The sequence below is a fragment of the Schistocerca cancellata genome, chromosome 1 (assembly GCF_023864275.1).
Source record: "Schistocerca cancellata isolate TAMUIC-IGC-003103 chromosome 1, iqSchCanc2.1, whole genome shotgun sequence".
Taxonomy (NCBI): Eukaryota; Metazoa; Arthropoda; class Insecta; order Orthoptera; family Acrididae; genus Schistocerca; species Schistocerca cancellata.
In genome coordinates, this window is record NC_064626.1 from 985,746,091 (window position 1) to 985,764,921 (window position 18,831).

General features: G+C 35.9%; 1 protein-coding gene across 1 annotated transcript in view; it reads right to left on the reverse strand.

The window, feature by feature from the left end:
- Positions 1-243: 243 nt before the first annotated feature.
- The window catches only part of LOC126088524 (sulfhydryl oxidase 1-like), a 67,141-nt gene continuing 48,553 nt past the window's right edge, over positions 244-18,831 (reverse strand). Inside the window, exon 3 of the mRNA XM_049906686.1 lies at positions 244-11,008. Coding sequence (XP_049762643.1) covers positions 9,601-11,008 — 1,408 coding nt within the window. The 3' untranslated portion in view covers positions 244-9,600. The remainder of the gene's footprint in view (positions 11,009-18,831) is intronic.

Consider the following 18,831-nt stretch of genomic DNA (forward strand, 5'->3'; position numbering starts at 1 on the left):
GAACCTCAAAGTTTTTATTTCTTCTCCATGGATTTTAATACCTAATCCGAATTTTTCTTTTGTTTCCTTTACTGCTTGCTCAATATATATACAATGTCTTAATCTATACGAAGAAGAACCTACAAGATGTGAAACAGAGAGAAAATGTACATTGTTACAATACAAGAAGCATCAAACACATATACACACCTTACCACAGATTATCAACGTCAATAAATAGCTATGAAGTCACAGGGCACAAACTATTTAATAAGCTGCCACATGCTATACAGGATCTTCCTGAATGTACATCCAAAGAAAGATTGCATGAATGGTTAATTGTCCACCCGTTCTTGGCATCAATGAGTTCTTCAACTTAAAATGCAGTAATCCAACAGATGACCCACTGTACATTTATTGTAATATAAGCTAAAATATTTCAGTTGTCAATACTTTATCACACTGTATTGTAAATTGTTATCTTCATTTGATGTTGTCAACTGCTGTAATGGCCTAAAGACAATAAAATCTATTATTATTATTATTATTATTATTATTATTATTAGTAGTAGTAGTAGTAGTAGTAGTAGTAGTAGTAGTAAACCCAGGATTTGATAAATTCAAATTTTTTGCGCTCATAAAACTTTAATTTTCACTGACAAAAATAATCTAGAATGTATAAAATGTAATAAAATCATGTTCCTGTTGCCAGCTGGTATGGAAGAAAGAGATAATGAAGAATGTTTGAAAACTGTTTTAAGATCTTGTGAATGAAAGGCCACAAAAAGACTGAGGATGCCAACAAAAACTTAAGATTCCTACAAAATGAGTATGAGTACCTCAAATTAGTTAAAGCAGAGCTGAGAAGGGAACAAACCACATATTGCCAAAATGTTGTTAGATATAGGATGCAATTTAGTACACAAAGAGATAAGAAAACAACAAGGAATAGAACATTCGTTGGCTGGTGGTATATGTTGAGAAATACTAGATTATTTTCAATTGTGCTATAGACAGCTGAACCCAACAACCGTGTAGGAAAATGAGATAGTTTAATATTTCTAGTAATATGGTTTGGATAGTACATGAAAGAATAAAAATGGGTGAAGAGACTGAAAAAGTTATCTAACTCAGTCTGAATAGCAGAGGACCAATGAATTTTATCATCAGACATGAATGGACTGATTGCAGTAGATTTTTCAAGTCACTGCCAACAACTAAGGAAAGTTATTTATTTTGGTGGAGAGATTCATTTTCTAAAGCTATATCCTTTGAAAAAGGCTTATTGACAAGACAGTATTTGTCATTTTTTAAAAAAATTATTTTGTTTTACGGAAAATCTTAAATCATTTTATCATGTAATAGCCCACAATTTCTCTCTCACCTTTGAGAGAGGGTGGGAATACTCAAGGAGAGGAAGTGATGTAGATTGCTACATCCATCAAGTAATCCCGCATGAGGATACAAGAGGTAACTATGAAAACTGTTTCAAACATAATTTAGGAACAAACAACAGAAGAAAATATTGTACAAAGTGTTGGAAAGCTTTGAATAGCCTGGATCACGAGAGCAATGGATTCAGTTCAGGCACTGTATCACAGCTCCATACAGTGAAGCATCTTAGCAGCTTTTACATTGTCATGAAAAGACAGTGTTGATTTCAGAAGGATCTGTCCACAGTTAGAGCTATATTCTCTTTTGCAAATATCTCACTGGAATCCTTCTACTAAAAAATATTGCTAATTGGTATATTTTGAGATCTTTTTAAGGTCTTTGATCATGTAAATCACAAAAATACAATCAAAATGTAAAGGTGGCATTTACTGGGAATATCATAAAATTTGATCAAATGACAAACTGCAAGGACTAGGCTGAAAGCAGAGGAGTACGTTTGAAAACAATTTATTTGTCTGTGTAAAAACATTCAGAAAGTGCTGAAGCAGATGTGATTTTAACCAGAAAAGTAACTATTACACCTGTGTCTAAGGTTACTGTAAATCATTTTATGCCTGCCATATCATGTAAGAAGACGGACCAATTTTCAGTCATTCTGCGTGTCCACCTCCACTAGCCTCCAGCAGCCAATAATATTCATTCTCTGTCCAAGCAGCTAGCAGAGAGTTACTACATGCTGCACTGTTGGCGTACTTCGCGACACCGAATTATTCATTCTACTATCAGTTTTTTTGTTTCCTTTTTTTCTTGCAGCAGTACAGCTGTAAATGCATATCTTATAAATGTTTAAGTGTGATTTTAAGAAAAGTCAGGTGATTGCAATAAATGTGAAGTGCTGGCGAGGTGGATTATTTACTGCATTTATAACTTTTTCAAACATGAATTTAAAAGCAGGTCTCCTACTGTCAACATTGGAAAACTCAAGGACGGACTCCAGAACAATGTGGTGTCAGCAAGAGAACTGTAAAGAGAATTGTAAACAAAAGTGTCAGAGCTGTAGGGACTGTAGAAACAGTTGGTTTCATGTCACCTGGAAAGGATCGAAATCACAAGGAACCTGTAACACAAATGGGTGGTTTTAACAATGATGTTTTAAAGTGCTCCATTGAATGATGAATGCCCCACATAACAAAAACATGTTACAGTTATGCAGGCTTCAATGGTAAGTGCTTTGTCAAGGTAAAGAATTTTAAAAGATGTTGGTTCCAGATATGTTAAGAAGAGAGTTTTTAGTTCACAGAAGTGACACAAGGTGCAACAAGAACCACATCCCATATAAAGATTCACAATACAAGAGAAGGAGGTAGTTCAACAGTGTATTACCTTGATGAAACTTGGGTCAATTAGAATCATTCCAAGAACATCTGCTGGAAAATGAGTGATGTTACTGGCGGTTTTAAAGTTCTCCTGGGGATGGGTTCTCAGATGATTATTCTGCATACTGACTCCTCTTCTGGTTTTATTTCTGAGAATAAACTTTTATTTACATGTAAGAAAAACACCAGTGATTACCATTCGGCAATGAATACTATCAGCTTTGCGACAAGATTCACAATTCTTGTCGTACCTTGCTTTGAAGTTGGTCATTCCCAGTTATAATTCAACTGTTACAGAGAAAACATCAAGTACAAACACCACAAAAGCGGATTCTTTTCCCTCAGCTTAAAAATAAAAATATTAAGTCCCATATAAACCAAACTCGTACCGATCTCCTGCAACTCGTTAATTTACACAAGTCACGTGACAGAATGTACAATCTTGACTTCCTGGCATGTGAATGGGATCACACAGTTTTGCATTTACCTATGTGTCACTGTCATTGTAGCCCCATGGAATTAATTTGGGCAAAGTGTTTTAAGGTTATGTGGGAGAAAAAACAATACATTCAAGATAACACACAGTGAATCACTTGTGCATGAGGCATTACACAATGAGCTAACAGACAACATCCCACCTGCAGAGTGGGCACAGTCTGTGTGGCATGCTGAAAAGCTTCAGAAAGAAGAATTTGACAGGAAAGTCATTATGGATATAAGCCTTGAACCTATCATCAAAAATTTAGAATCAGATTGTTCAGAAACAGACTCAAATAGAAGTGACGATGGTATTACGATGTAGACTTTGGAACAAAGTAATTATATTTCTTAGTCTTAAGGATTCATGGTTTAAAAAATGCATTTGTCAACATATCAGTTGCATACATAATAATTAGAACTTCTTAGCCTTTTTTATTAGGACTTTGTATCCTTTCAATTATGCAGACTATAATGTTCAACAATTGTCCAGGGAGAAGTTAACCTTCTCCCACCATGTTGTAAACTCTGTCATTTGTCATTGTCAAGGCATGAACTGGGTAAGGCCCTAAAATGACAGTAACTGTTATGTGTTGAGATATCGGTGGTTTTCAATGTTATCGGTCAGCTTCCCTGGAGTTATTCACAGATGATGGTTAATTGTATGCTTGTTCAATGGATTATAAATGCAGTCTCTTACTGTAATATCGAAAGTGTTAGTTTACACTCATAATGCCCATTAACAATGAAAAATATGACAACTTACTGACCATTTTTACGATAGTCTTCTATATTAATCTTTTATACCATTGTGGGGAAGGCTAACCAAAGACTGTGATTTATTGGCAGGACATTTGGAAAATGTAATAGATCTACTAAGGAGACTGCCTACACTACACTTGTCCATCCTCTTTTAGAATACTGCTGCACGGTGTGGGGTCCTTACCAAATAGGACTGACAGACTACATCAGAAACATTCAAAGAAGGGCAGCACATTTTGTATTATCAAGAAATATGGGAGAGAGTGTCACGGAAATGGTACAGGGTTTGGGCTGGACATCATTAAAAGAAAGGCATTTTTCATTGCAACGGAATCTTCTCACGAAATTCCAATTACCAACTTTCTCCTTCGAATGCAAAAATATTTTGTTGACACCGACCTACACAGGGCGAAATGATCATCATGATAAAATAAGGGAAATCAGAGCTCGTACAGAAAGGTATAGCTGTTCGTTCTTTCCGTGTGCTATTCGAGATTGGAATAACAGAATTGTGAAGGAGGTTCGATGAACCCTCTGCCAGGCACTTAAATATGATTTGCAGAGTATCCTTGTAGATGTATGTGTAGGTTTTGAACAGCGCACGAGTCTGGAAACAGAATTACATGCTCGAAGTTTCTCACATTCTCTCTTAAATGTTTGCTGATACAAGATACTGTTGGCCTTTTGTCTTTCCCCACTTCTTCAAACTACTGAAACTCAAAAGGTTCACTGTTTATTTACAAAACATTTAAATCATAAAGATACACAATGAACATGTGTCATTACACAACACTATTGGAGACTTGGTCCATTGTAACTCTGAACAAAATTGACAATATATTCCTGAGGGGAAGATGTCCAATATTGCACTGAGAAAAGAACATGTTTTACAATAGGTTGTATCGTAAAATGGAGTTTGTTCACTGTTAATCTGAATTTAACTTCTATTCCTAAACAACAAAATACTGTGGAGATAAGATAATGTAAGTAAAAGACATTTGTCTTTGTACTATAGATGGATTCCATACCATTTCCTGACAGACACAAGATTAGGATAAATAAGTACCTGAGCAGACCCACACAATCAGGTAGTAATCTGTTAAACATGTGATTTCCCCTAAGATTTCTATAATCTATGGCTAAGAACAGAATTTGTGCCAACCACACATTCTGTTTCTACTCAAAGCACTTTTTTAATGTAGGAAGTAAAGTTCTCGTAGAATGTAAACAATATTGGAGTAACCGACACCAATCGCTGAACAGCAGAAGCAGTGAGTTGTTAACAGGCACACACAAAAGAGAATGAAAACTTGCTAGCTATATGATGAAACCCTTTGATGAGCTAGGCTAGAAATTTTAAATACTAGAGGATTAAATATATGTACAAATACTAATAAGCATCATAGCTTTTTATGTTTTTACAAGCTCATTCTATTTTCTTTTCCAAGCACACCATTCACACAAGATCATCATTTGATACAATTCATTATTTATAATTCAATTCATATCTAACACACACCACTATTTTTTTGAATTAATACTGTATGTTTTAACATGATTTTCTGTTTTAAAAATACTTTCTTTTGTCAGTGTACTCACAGATTCTTCAGAAGAAACTTCAAGTATCACACCAAATGCAATGTAGACTTGTTGATAGCAAAATGATAACACTCTCAAAAATAACAACAGAGATCAAGAAATACAAAAAGCACTACACTCATTACAATAACAAGACAGTTTAGATTTGCATTTTTACAGTTACAAATCACGAAAGAAATAAAAAGAACAGGAACAATGACTACAACATGTAAGTGTGCACTGTGTGATAGAATGTTTAACACTACAAACTAATCAAGAAAATTGCCATTTATACTATCGGCAGGAAACATTCAGAACAAGGGCAAGGGAAAATTCAAAAACTGCAAATGAGGCGTGCAAACAGAAAGAGACAAATAAAAGATGCAAAAGGAGAGAAGGATAAGAATGCTCTGGCAAAACATGTCAAAGAATATGGACATACAGTGGCATATAAGCCTCTGCCATTTTGTGATTTCTCAGGCATAGGTTTTGTTTCTTTTCTATTTATTGTAAACAGATTTCTCCTTGGGCAAAGTAGCATTGTCTCATTCATCTCAGGCCAACTATTAGAAAGATAGAATTTCATTCCCAAACTTTAAAATAATTTCAGTTACAAGAGATGTATTAACTTCCCTCTTTATGTTGATACAACTGGAGCACGCAATGTATGCTACAATCATGAGACATTCTACATTGCCAGTAACCATTTCTTGTTTTCATGCTTTTATCTGAATGTACTCACAATTCTTGTAGTTTCCTCAACATTTTCTTCTCTCTTATTTTTATATTACACAAACATATAAATTGAAAGTTACAGAATATATTTTGCTGGTAAACATTACGCAACTCATCATTTACTGCACAGCTTTTACATGTATTAATTTAATTTCCTTTCTTAATCCACATAAATCTTATTTTCAGACAAAATTAATGAATGTTTAAGTAGTGACTAAAATTGCACACTTTCTTACAAACACTAAATGTTCTCTTTTTCTATAAATATTGTAAAATTCGTATTATTTGATACAAAAGTTACATTTTTTGTGATATCCAGTCTACCAGCTTTGTCATTTAATAAATGTATCAAACATTTCTTGAACATGTACACATTACAGAAATGTGACCTTATGCAATTGTGAAATTCTTCAGTCTCATAATAAAATGTTTGTTGTTCATCTTTGGTACTTAAAATAATTAATATTAATTCAAATTGTGATGTTTGATAGTTGGGAAAGAAAGGTTCCTGTAAAAGGCACTGTTATGTATCACAGTTAATAAGATATGAATAATCATAAAGTACAAAGGGCTTAATTAATTTTAAATTCTATTAAAAGATCCAACAACATATTGGAGTATATTAAATAACACCGTACGCCATATTTTTCAGAAGCAAAAACAAGATATTTACTTTTCTAATTTGACAAATAAAATTTGTGTGTAAATAATGTAATATTAATACATTATCCAAGGACAACTCATTAATAGTGTCATTGTACATGAAATGTTGATAATCTCAATTTAAGTTCCGCACTAAAGAAAAAATTGCTTAAATATTCTTATGAAAATTTGGATTCCAATAGTCTGGAACATAGTTGAGGCAGTAGCATTTAGCAGAAATTCCTATCGTAATTATTAACAGAGATAAAAAGCCAATCACTACTAAAAGCATGGAAGGACATTTTCAATCTGACATAAAAGTAACTCAAATAGCGAAAGAAAAGAACCAAATCAAAACAGTAGCTTAAATTATGAATTTTTTGGAGAAAGAAAATACACTTTTAAAAGATTTGTTTAGACAATTACGTAAATTTAAGATTCTAATCACAGTTTATTTAGACTGAGACTGAAAAGAATTAATGTAGGGAGTCTCCAGTGCAGATCAGCAAATAGTAGTTTCACACATATCAAAAGATCTGCTTATGCCTAAAATGGCTGCAGACAAACCAAATGAGTTAAACAGACAGAATAGGCACAATCTACATGAATGAATATGGGCAATTACCTTAAGCAATAAGTATACTGTGACACTAGTTAGTGTTTGTAATTAACTTCTCATAAATAAACAAGAAAAGTGTTAAATGTTCAAGAAATTTTACTTACAGTGCAATATAAATGGATTTCTGAAATATGCCAAAAGTACTGTTAACAAATTGTGGGCTACTATACACCGCACTTATTATTTCATTCACTACATTTTGTTACTATTTGTGTGAGAATTTTGTGAGTAGTAACATGCATAATTTAATTTATCGAGTTTCCATATTTTTCAAATCTTTGTTGCTTCAGGATATATTGCATAAAAATGTTATGAATAATAAAGACACAGCAAGATAGTCAGGCTTTTCAAAAGTCAAATTTTATTGCAACTTCAAACTGTCAACAAAAAATTGGTCATTTTCACATCAACTGGGAGATACAGGAAATATATACTGCAAGACTCCTGTTTGAGAGTGAAGTGGGTATTGCAACAACTTTTTTACAGCAAAAATTCAATCACAGTGCATGCTGTTAAGCAATTTAGATTTATTTTCAATGAGGGAACATTTTTTCCTTTTTATGTCTTTTTTATATGGGCTCACAGTGGACTGACAGTGACGTAGGCAGTAGGTCACAGAGGACAATAGACATAGTAAGAGGGGATTGGCAAGCCTGTAATGTTCTCAGAAAATGTAGAATGCCTCTTTATTTGATGACTGCAAGTAAGGTTGAAGTTTGTGTATCACAGGGAGAACACCTGAATATGTCCTGAGTGGATAAAAGTAAATGTAATTAAAATAAATTGTCCATTTGGGAATGCTGTATGGTGTTAAAGGGGTGGTATGAGAAAAATAAAGTTAAATTTACAAGTTCTGTTAAATAACTGAACACAAAAACTGTTTATAAAACTTCTTTTGGTGTATTAAATTTAACACACATTTATTCTACCTCTACTTGTGCAAGAGAGGGTAGTTTCACTTCAGTATTTGTTGTGTTGATAACGAGATAGCAAATTACATCTATTTACTATGTGTGGCTAGTAAAAAACTGTCTTAGTACTGGAACAATATATGTCTACAAATGCGGTCACTTGTGCTCTGTTTGAATATCACTTACCTTAATTTTAAATATAGGGAAATATAAAATTTCAAGTACTCTCCGAATTATAATGAAGACAGGGCAATAATACTGTACAAATAATGCCTTTCTGCCTCTTTCTATTTTAACAATCTTTCTCAACTGAATTTGCACCTGATCCACTGTCATCATTATTGTATCTTTCTGATGCTCTTCAATACCTTGTACACTCACAGAAAATTCAATATTGTGATATTATAACCTATCCCAACATGTACCAATTCTAATTGGACTAATTTCAGTCTTCTGTATGGTAAAAGAAACCAGGGTATGCTTGGACAGAAAAAATAAATATGGCAATGAGACTAAATTAAAAACTAGCAATGAGAGGATTGTGTGGTACAGCGTGTGCATTCTTAAACAAAAAATCTGTACCTGGTGGAATACCTTCTGGCAATTGAATCATCAACATAAGGATTAAAAGTGCAACAAAATGGCAATAAAAATCCCAAAAACCCTGTACTACATTCTACTTAATTATATATTTTTGGATTATGAGAAAATGTATACCTTTATATGAAAAGGTGGAACATTACAGAAAAGAATTTTCACTATTGTTGAATTCCTCTAGATGAGAGTGATTGAAACATTTCATTTTAAAATCATCTACTTGGGTCATTCAAAGAAACATTCTGGTTCGAAAGAAGTACTTTTCCACATAGATAACCACTGTTGCCTTTAAAAAAAACCATAAACAATAATAATAACAAAACCAAAATATCAACATTTCATGTACAAATATTCCATAAAACATATGGTTACTAAATTACAAATTAAAAGGAAACAGTTATGACTGCATTACCCACCACTCAAAAAACCTTTTACACATTATCTCTCTATCAAAAAGGAGATAGACAACTGAAATAGAAGAAATACTGTTTCAGGAACAATGGATTGTTTACAGCTGTATCATTGTTTCTTATACTTTTCCAAGCAAGTCATGCACGTAGTACTTCTTCTTATACTTTTTTCTTACAATGAACTTCAAGAAAACTAGAAGCAGAATACATGCTGAAACAAGATACAGAATAACACAAAGACTCACATCGAATATATTAAAATTCCACCCAAAACGTTGATTACTTGCAGCAGCATTTTTTAGACTCGAAAAACTATTACTGTGAAGTTCTGAAACTTCAAAATTGTTACTACCTGAATGTTGATTAATTCTGTCTTCTACAGGAATGGTTTTTATATTCTCTCTACGGTACACCAATTTTACGTATTTTAGAATTTCATTATAATCCCAACTACCATCACGAAGTCTGCAAACTGGACAGTTATCTCTAGAAGGAAACTGTATTTTCGGATGTTTTGGATCTTCAGTCGTATCTCCTGCCAAACGTTTGTTTACTTTGTTGTGAGCCTTCCATAACCACATTATACTATCCTCTGGTTTTAGCACATCAGAATGCATAGATTCTGCTGCCATTTCTTGAAAATGCAATGAACAGTCATGGCAACCAAAGAAATGTGTAATGTACCCTAACATAGCATCGAGTACCTCCAGACTTTTAAAATTTTTATCTGTTCCATTTTGTAAGACAGAGTTGACAGTAAGAGTATGGAATAAAGTCCAAAGACCACAAGGGTAGCCACGATAAATAGGAGAACTTCCCTTACAACCAACCCAATCTCTGTTACTGATAAAGGATGAGTATTTCATACCCTGCTCAAGCTTTTTAACATAAGCAAGAAAATCACTACCTTTCAACTGAGAAACATTGGCCAATGCTTTACCTTGCAATGCTCTTAAATAAGCTTTACCCTCTGATTCAGTTGGGAAGTACTTAGCCAAAACACTTAGATAATTTCTAAGGGCATCAAGCATTTTACCAGAAATTACGTTTTTCAATGGTATCTCATGTTTAAGTGAATACTGAACTGCTAATTCTAAATCAGCTTGAAAAACTACATCATGTGATGGCTGCCTTTTTCCATTCTCTTTCACATTCTGAACGTAGTTCAAAACACTGTCCTTATTTTCTTTTGAACTGGTTTGTTCATTTACAGAAAATTCAATACCTTTATTTCTCAAGAATATTTCAATAGCCTTTCGAAATTCTTCTCTTGTCTTATCAACAACTCTAAGATGTTCTGGAGTACTGCTTCTTTCCAAAACTATCATACTAGGATATGATGAAATGCCTAACAACTTTGCAAGTGCTTCATTCTGGTTCAAAACATTTCGTATTTGTATTCCTTTGACAAAGTGAAGATCCAGAATTACTTCAGATCCAATGTATGAGTCACTTTCTTCAAATATAAGAAAAATATATTGAACACTTTCTGGAGCATTCTTCCACAAGTTCTGGACATCAGTGCTCCTGCAATAAATAAAACACTTATTAATAATCAAGAAACTTATTCAGGGCATAGCATCTAGTGCACTACCCCTAGCCCATGAACTCACAAAAATCAACTGTCTGGCTATATGATGTTCCAAATTTATCGTTCCATAACTCTGCAAGTCACTCTTTTGGTACTAGTCAGCCAGTAGTCAGGGAATGTTGTATCACAATGAGGAAATGAGAGATTTATTCCACTCGTGGCTACACTAGAGATATGTTGAAACGGTGTTTCAATTAAACTGTGTTAAATAAAAAACAACGAATCAGCAGGCCCATATCATTAACATCAAAATGCAGCAGGATTCTGGAACATACGAGGCTTGGAACTTTAATAGTGGCAACTATTTATTTACAGATCGTACAAAATATATACATGTTTCAAAATTTTACTGACCTTCAAAGCAGTCAGCAGCATTGTGTATAATCCATTGCCAGCGATGTGGAAGTCATAGGATACTCTTAGCAGTGCCAGTTGTGTTGACAGTTTGAGCGACACGGTCTATTGCCCAACGAATTTGTAGCAGTTCTGAAGCAAATCCCGTGAAGTGGGTTTCGTTCCCCCCCCCTTTCAGTTTAGAAATCGAGTTGAACTTACGAGGTCTTAAATCAGGGGAGTGCAGTAGGTGGTACAGCAGTTAGCAGCCCCATCAGTCTCTATGCTGTTTGTTTTTGGAACACAACCTATGACCAGCTTAGAGACAGAAGTGATGACACTTTCTGCAGGACCTGACCATCATTTTGCAGGACAGTGTTCAAGCACATACAGTACAAGCTGTTACTGAAATGATTGACTGATGGGGCTGCTAAGTGCTATACCACCTACTGCACTCCCCTGATTTAAGCCCTCGTAAATTCAACTCGATTTCTAAACTGAAGGAAACACTTCACGGCATTCGCTTCAGAACTGCTACAAATTAGTCGGGCAATAGAATGTGCCACTCGAACTGTCAACACAACTGGTGCTGCTACGACTTCCACATCACTGGAAATGGGTTATACACAATGCTGGTGACTACTTTGAAGATCAGTAAAACTTTGAAACACGTATCTATTTTGTGCGAGCTGTAAATAAATAGTTGCCACTATTAAAAGTTTCAACCCTTGTATATTGTGTTTGAACATTATGAATTACCGCAATTGTTCAAATGGTTCAAATGGCTCTGAGCACTATGGGACTCAACTGCTGTGGTCATAAGTCCCCTAGAACTTAGAACTACTTAAATCTAACTAACCTAAGGACAGCACACAACACCCAGCCATCACGAGGCAGAGAAAATCCCTGACCCCGCTGGGAATCGAACCCGGGAACCCGGGCGTGGGAAGCGAGAACGCTACCGCACGACCACGAGATGCGGGCTTACCGCAAAGAAAACGGTCTATTGACACAGAGTCAACATGGGCTTAGAAAACATCATTCTTGTGAAACACAACTAGCTCTTTATTCGTATGAAGATTGATTCCGTATTTCTGGATTTCCAGAAGGCTTTTGACACTGTACCACACAAGTGGCTTACAGTGAAATTGCGTGCTTATGGAATAGCATTTCAGTTATGTGATTAAATTTATGCCTTCCTGTCAGAGAGGTCACAGTTCGTAGGAACTGATGGAAAGTCATCGAGTAAAACAGAAGTGATTTCTGCATTTCCCTGAGGTAGTCTTATAGGCCCTCTGCTGTTCCTTACCTATATAAACAATTTGGGAGGCCATCTGAGCAGCCGTCTTAGGTTGTTCACAGATGAGGCAGTCATTTATCAACTAATAAAGTCACCAGAAGCACAAAACACACTATGGAGGGAAAATTGGCAGTTGACCCTAAGTAACTAATAGTAAGAGGTCATCCACATGAGTGCTAAAAGGAATCCGTTAAACTTATTACATGATAAATCAGTCAAATCTAAATGTCATAAATTCAACTAAATACCTACGAATTACAATTACAAGCAACTTAAATTGAAAGGAACACACAGAAAATGTTGTGGGGAAGGCTACCCAAACACTGCATTTTATTGGTAGGACACTTAGAAAATGTAACAGATCTACTAAGGAGACTGCCTACACTACACTTGTCCATCCTCTTTTAGAATACTGCTGCACAGTGTGGGATCCTTGCCAGATAGGGCTGACAGAGTACACTGAAAAAGTTCAAAGAAGGGCAGCATGTTTTGTATTTTCACGAAATATGGGAGAGTGTGTCACTGAAATGATACAGCGTTTGGGCTGGGCATCATTAAAAGAAAGGCATTTTTCGCTGCGACTGACACTTCTCACGAAATTTCAATCACCAACTTTCTCCTGTGAATGCAAAAACACCAACCTACATAGGGAGAAATGATCACCATGATAAAATAAGGGAAATCAGAGCTTGTACGGAAATATATAGGTGTTCATTCTTTCCACACACTGTGCAAGATTGGAATAACAGAGATTTGTGAAGGTGGTTCAATGAACCCTCTGCCAGGCACTTTTGCTCAAACATGGTCTACACAATAAAAGCCCATAGCAGTAGGAGCATGGCTTGTGGTGCGATTACATGCCAGTTGTTTGAATTTTTGTGTTTGCACAATGGAAAACAAAAACCATCTTGTATGATATTCTCCTTGTAGTTTGTAATCATCTTATGTTGAATTCTTTTCTAAGGAGTTTGAATCTTCATCCATAGCATGCAAACCTACATTTGAAGACACAAAGCTGTATTTACCAACCTTAAGTTACAGAACTCTTATTTTGTATTGTGGTGCTAACATGTACATTATTGAAACATCTGAACTTCCCAATGTAAAACAGTGTCTAATACTTTGGCCTGAGTTACATATCCTTTCATATAAGAAATGCTTTCATACTGTTTTGGAAACAAATGGTGAAGTATACATGCATGTAATTTTTCATAAATAAACATGATTCTTTTGCATACATAATGAAGCATAGAGTTTATCTTATGTAAAGTTTAACAGTTTTCTGCTTTATATGATAAACTAGAGACCCAATGTGACTTTGCACAATAGCACTAAGTATCTATGGCTGAACTAATTGTTGGGGGCGTAGCAGTAATATATTATATACACAAACCTCCCGCACGAATCACTCTATCCAGTAGTGAAAACTATCAAAACCCTGACAGTAACACCTGAAATTAGCCTTCACATTGTTGTTGTTGTTGTCTTCAGTCCTGAGACTGGTTTGATGTAGGTCTCCATGCTAGTCTATCCTGTGCAAGCTGCTTCATCTCCCAGTACTTACCGCAACCTACATCCTTCTGAATCTGCTTAGTGTATTCATCTCTTGGTCTCCCTCTACGATTTTTACCCTCCACACTGCCCTCCAATGCTAAATTTGTGATCCCTTGATGCCTCAGAGCATGTCCTACCAACCGGTCCCTTCTTCTTGTAAAGTTGTGCCACAAACTCCTCTTCTGCCCAATTCTATTCAATACCTCCTCATTAGTTATGTGATCTACCCATCTAATCTTCAGCATTCTTCTGTAGCACCACATTTCGAAAGCTTCTATTCTCTTCTTGTCCAAACTATTTATCGTCCATGTTTCACTTCCATACATGGCTACACTCCATACAAATACTTTCAGAAACGACTTCCTGACACTTGAATCTATACTCGATGTTAACAAATTTCTCTTCTTCAGAAACGCTTTCCTTGCCATTGCCAGTCTACATTTTATATCTTCTCTAATTCGACCATCATCAGTTATTTTGCTCCCCAAATAGCAAAACTCCTTCACTACTTTAAGTGTCTCATTTCCTAATCTAATTCCCTCAGCATCACCTGACTTAATTCGACTACATTCCATTATCCTCGTTTTGCTTTTGTTGATGTTCATCTTATATCCTCCTTCCAAGTCCTTCGCTGTCTCTGACAGAATTACGTCATCGGTGAACCTCAACGTTTTTATTTCTTCTCCATGGATTTTAATACCTACTCCGAATTTTTCTTTTGTTTCCTTTGCTGCTTGCTCAATATACAGATTGAATAACATCGGGGAGAGACTACAACCCTGTCTCACTCCCTTCCCAACCACTGCTTCCTTTTCATACCCCTCGACCCTTATAACTGCCATCTGGTTTCTGTACAAATTATAAATAGCCTTTCGCTCCCTGTATTTTACCCCTGCCATCTTTAGAATTTGAAAGAGACTATTCCAGTCAACATTGTCAAAAGCTTTCTCTAAGTCTACAAATGCTATAAACGTAGGTTTGCCTTTCCTTAATCTATTTTCTAAGATAAGTCGTAGGGTCAGTATTGCCTCACGTGTTCCAACATTTCTACGGAATCCAAACTGATCTTCTCCGAGGTCAGCTTCTACCAGTATTTCCATTTGCCTGTAAAGAATTCGTGTTAGTATTTTGCAGCTATGACTTATTAAACTGATAGTTCGGTAATTTTCACATCAGTCAGCACCTGCTTTCTTTGGGATTGGAATTATTATATTAGTCCTGAAGTCCAAGGGTATTTCGCCTGTCTCATACATCTTGCTCACCAGACGGTAGAGTTTTGTCAGGACTGGCTCTCCCAAGGCCGTCAGTAGTTCTATTGGAATGTTGTCTACTCCCGCGGCCTTGTTTCGACTCAGGTCTTTCAGTGCTCTGTCAAACTCTTCACGCAGTATCATATCTCCCATTTCGTCTTCATCTACATCCTCTTCCATTTCCATAATATTGTCCTCAAGTACATCACCCTTGTATAGACCCTCTATATACTCCTTCCACCTTTCTGCTTTCCCTTCTTTGCTTAGAACTGGGTTTCCATCTGAGCTCTTGATATTCGTACAAGTGGCTCTCTTTTCTCCAAAGGTCTCTTTAATTTTCCTTTAGGCAGTATCTATCTTACCCCTAGTGAGATAAGCCTCTACATCCTTACATTTGTCCTCTAGCCATCCCTGCTCTGCCATTTTGCACTTCCTGTCGATCTCATTTTTGAGATGTTTGCATTCCTTTGTGCCTGCTTCATTTACTGTGTTTTTATATTTTCTCCTTTCATCAATTAAATTCAATATTTCTTCTGTTACCCAAGGATTTCTAGTAGCCCTTGTCTTTTATCCTACTTGATCCTCTGCTGCCTTCACTGCTTCAGCCCTCAGAGCTACCCATTCTTCTTCTACTGTATTTCTTTCCCGCATTCCTGTCAATTGTTCCCTTATGCTCTCCCTGAAACTCTGTACAACCTCTGGTTCTTTCAGTTTATCCAGGTCCCATCTCCTTAAATTCCCACCTTTTTGCAGTTTGTTCAGTTTTAATCTACAGTTCATAACCAATAGATTGTGGTCAGAGTCCACATCTGCCCCTGGAAACGTCTTACTTAACAATTTAAAACCTGGTTACAAAATCTCTGTCTTACCATTATATAAACTTTCTGATACCTTCTAGTATCTCCAGGATTCTTCCATGTATACAACCTTCTTTTATGATTCTTGAACCAAGTGTTAGCTATGATTAAGTTATGCTCTGTGCAAAATTCTACCAGACGGCTTCCTCTTTCATTTCTCTCATTTCTCTCCCCCAATCCATATTCACCCACTATGTTTTCTTCTCTCCCTTTTCCTACTCTCAAATTCATGTCACCCATGACTATTAAATTTTCGTCTCCCTTCACTACCTTAATAATTTCTTTTATCTCAGCATACATTTAATCAATTTCTTCATCATTTGCAGAGCCAGTTGGCATATAAAGTTGTACTACTGTAGTAGGCATGGGCTTTGTATCTATCTTGGCCACAACAATGCGTTCACTATGCTGTTTGTAGTAGCTTACCCACACTCCTATTTTTTTTAATCATTATTAAACCTACTTCTGCATTAGCCCTATTAGTTTTTGTATTTATAACCCTGTATTCACCTGACCAAAAGTCTTGTTCCTCCTGCCAATGAACTTCACTAATTCCCACTATATCTAACTTTAACCTATCCATTTCCCTTTTAAATTTTCTAACCTACCTGCCCGATTAAGGGATCTGACATTCCACGCTCCGATCCGTAGAATGCCAGTTTTCTTTCTCCTGATAACGACGTTGTCTTGAGTAGTACCAGCCCGGAGATCCGAATGGGGGACTATTTTACCTCCAGAATATTTTACCCAAGAGGATGCCATCATCATTTAACCATTAAGTAAAGCTGCATGCCCTCGGGAAAAATTACGGCTATAGTTTCCCCTTGCTTTCAGCCGTTCGCAGTACCAGCACAGCTAGACCGTTTTGGTTAGTGTTACAAGGCCAGATCAGTCAATCATCCAGACTGTTGCCCCTGCAACTACTGAAAAGGCTGCTGCCCCTTTCACATACCAACAGAAAAATATGTAGGGAAGATACAATAAGACATACAGATTCTGGTCAAGCTTCGCTACTCTTTGGAGTTGCGGCGACTGTTTACGTTACTGGTTTTCCTGCCAGATATCACCTCCTCTGTAGCTGACCAGCTTATAGCTCCCATCATTGCCATGAGATGCCACTCAAAACGTCAATTAAATGTGGAACAGATAATAGAGCATATATTGTAAATACATCATTATTACAATTATAAATTATATTTACATTCTTGTGAATCAGTTTATCTATTAGCAAAAAAAAAAAAAAGAAAATATATATATATATATATATATATATATATATATATATATATATATATATATGTGTGTACTTAAAAACAAAGATGATGTGACTTACCAAATGAAAGTGCTGGCAGGTCGACAGACACACAAACGAACACAAACATACACACAAAGTTTTCATTTTGTAAGTCACATCATCTTTGTTTTTAAGTATATTTTTCCTTTGTGGAATGTTTCCTTCTATTATAACTATATATATATATGGTTATAATAGAAGGAAACATTCCACGAAGGAAAAATATACCTAAAAACAAAGATGATGTGACTTACCAAATGAAAGTGCTGGCAGGTCGACAGACACACAAACGAACACAAACATACACACAAAATTCAAGCTTTCGCAACAAACTGTTGCCTCATCAGGAAAGAGGGAAGGAGAGGGAAAGACGAAAGGATGTGGGTTTTAAGGGAGAGGGTAAGGAGTCATTCCAGTCCCGGGAGCGGAAAGACTTACCTTAGGGGGAAAAAAGGACGGGTATACACTCGCACACACACACATATCCATCCACACATATACAGACACAAGCAGACCATGTGTCTGTATATGTGTGGATGGATATGTGTGTGTGTGCGAGTGTATACCCGTCCTTTTTTCCCCCTAAGGTAAGTCTTTCCGCTCCCGGGACTGGAATGACTCCTTACCCTCTCCCTTAAAACCCACATCCTTTCGTCTTTCCCTCTCCTTCCCTCTTTCCTGATGAGGCAACAGTTTGTTGCGAAAGCTTGAATTTTTGTGTGTATGTTTGTGTTCGTTTGTGTGTCTGTCGACCTGCCAGCACTTTCATTTGGTAAGTCACATCATCTTTGTTTTTTATATATATGTATATATAAATCTCTACAATAGTCTTTGAGATTAACATTCACATACAGACAGAAACATTTAGCAGTGACTTGTAATTTGTAAAATATACATATTCTGAAGCATAGTAATTTACTCAAAGCAGCTTTCCATTCACTATACTCCTTGTGCCACACTTTTTCCAAGTAACTTATAGACTCTCTGAGGACACATAACACATTATTTTTGTTTCCTCCCTATTTCTGTTAGAATTTTTCAAATATTATATTCCAGTTAGTAGCCAGAATAATCTGTGCCTGAGGAAGATTTTCACAGAAGGTTGTGATATACTGGGTTTACCACCAACATTAGAATTGTGTGGAAAGCCAGGAGAGATGTCCATCCTCTT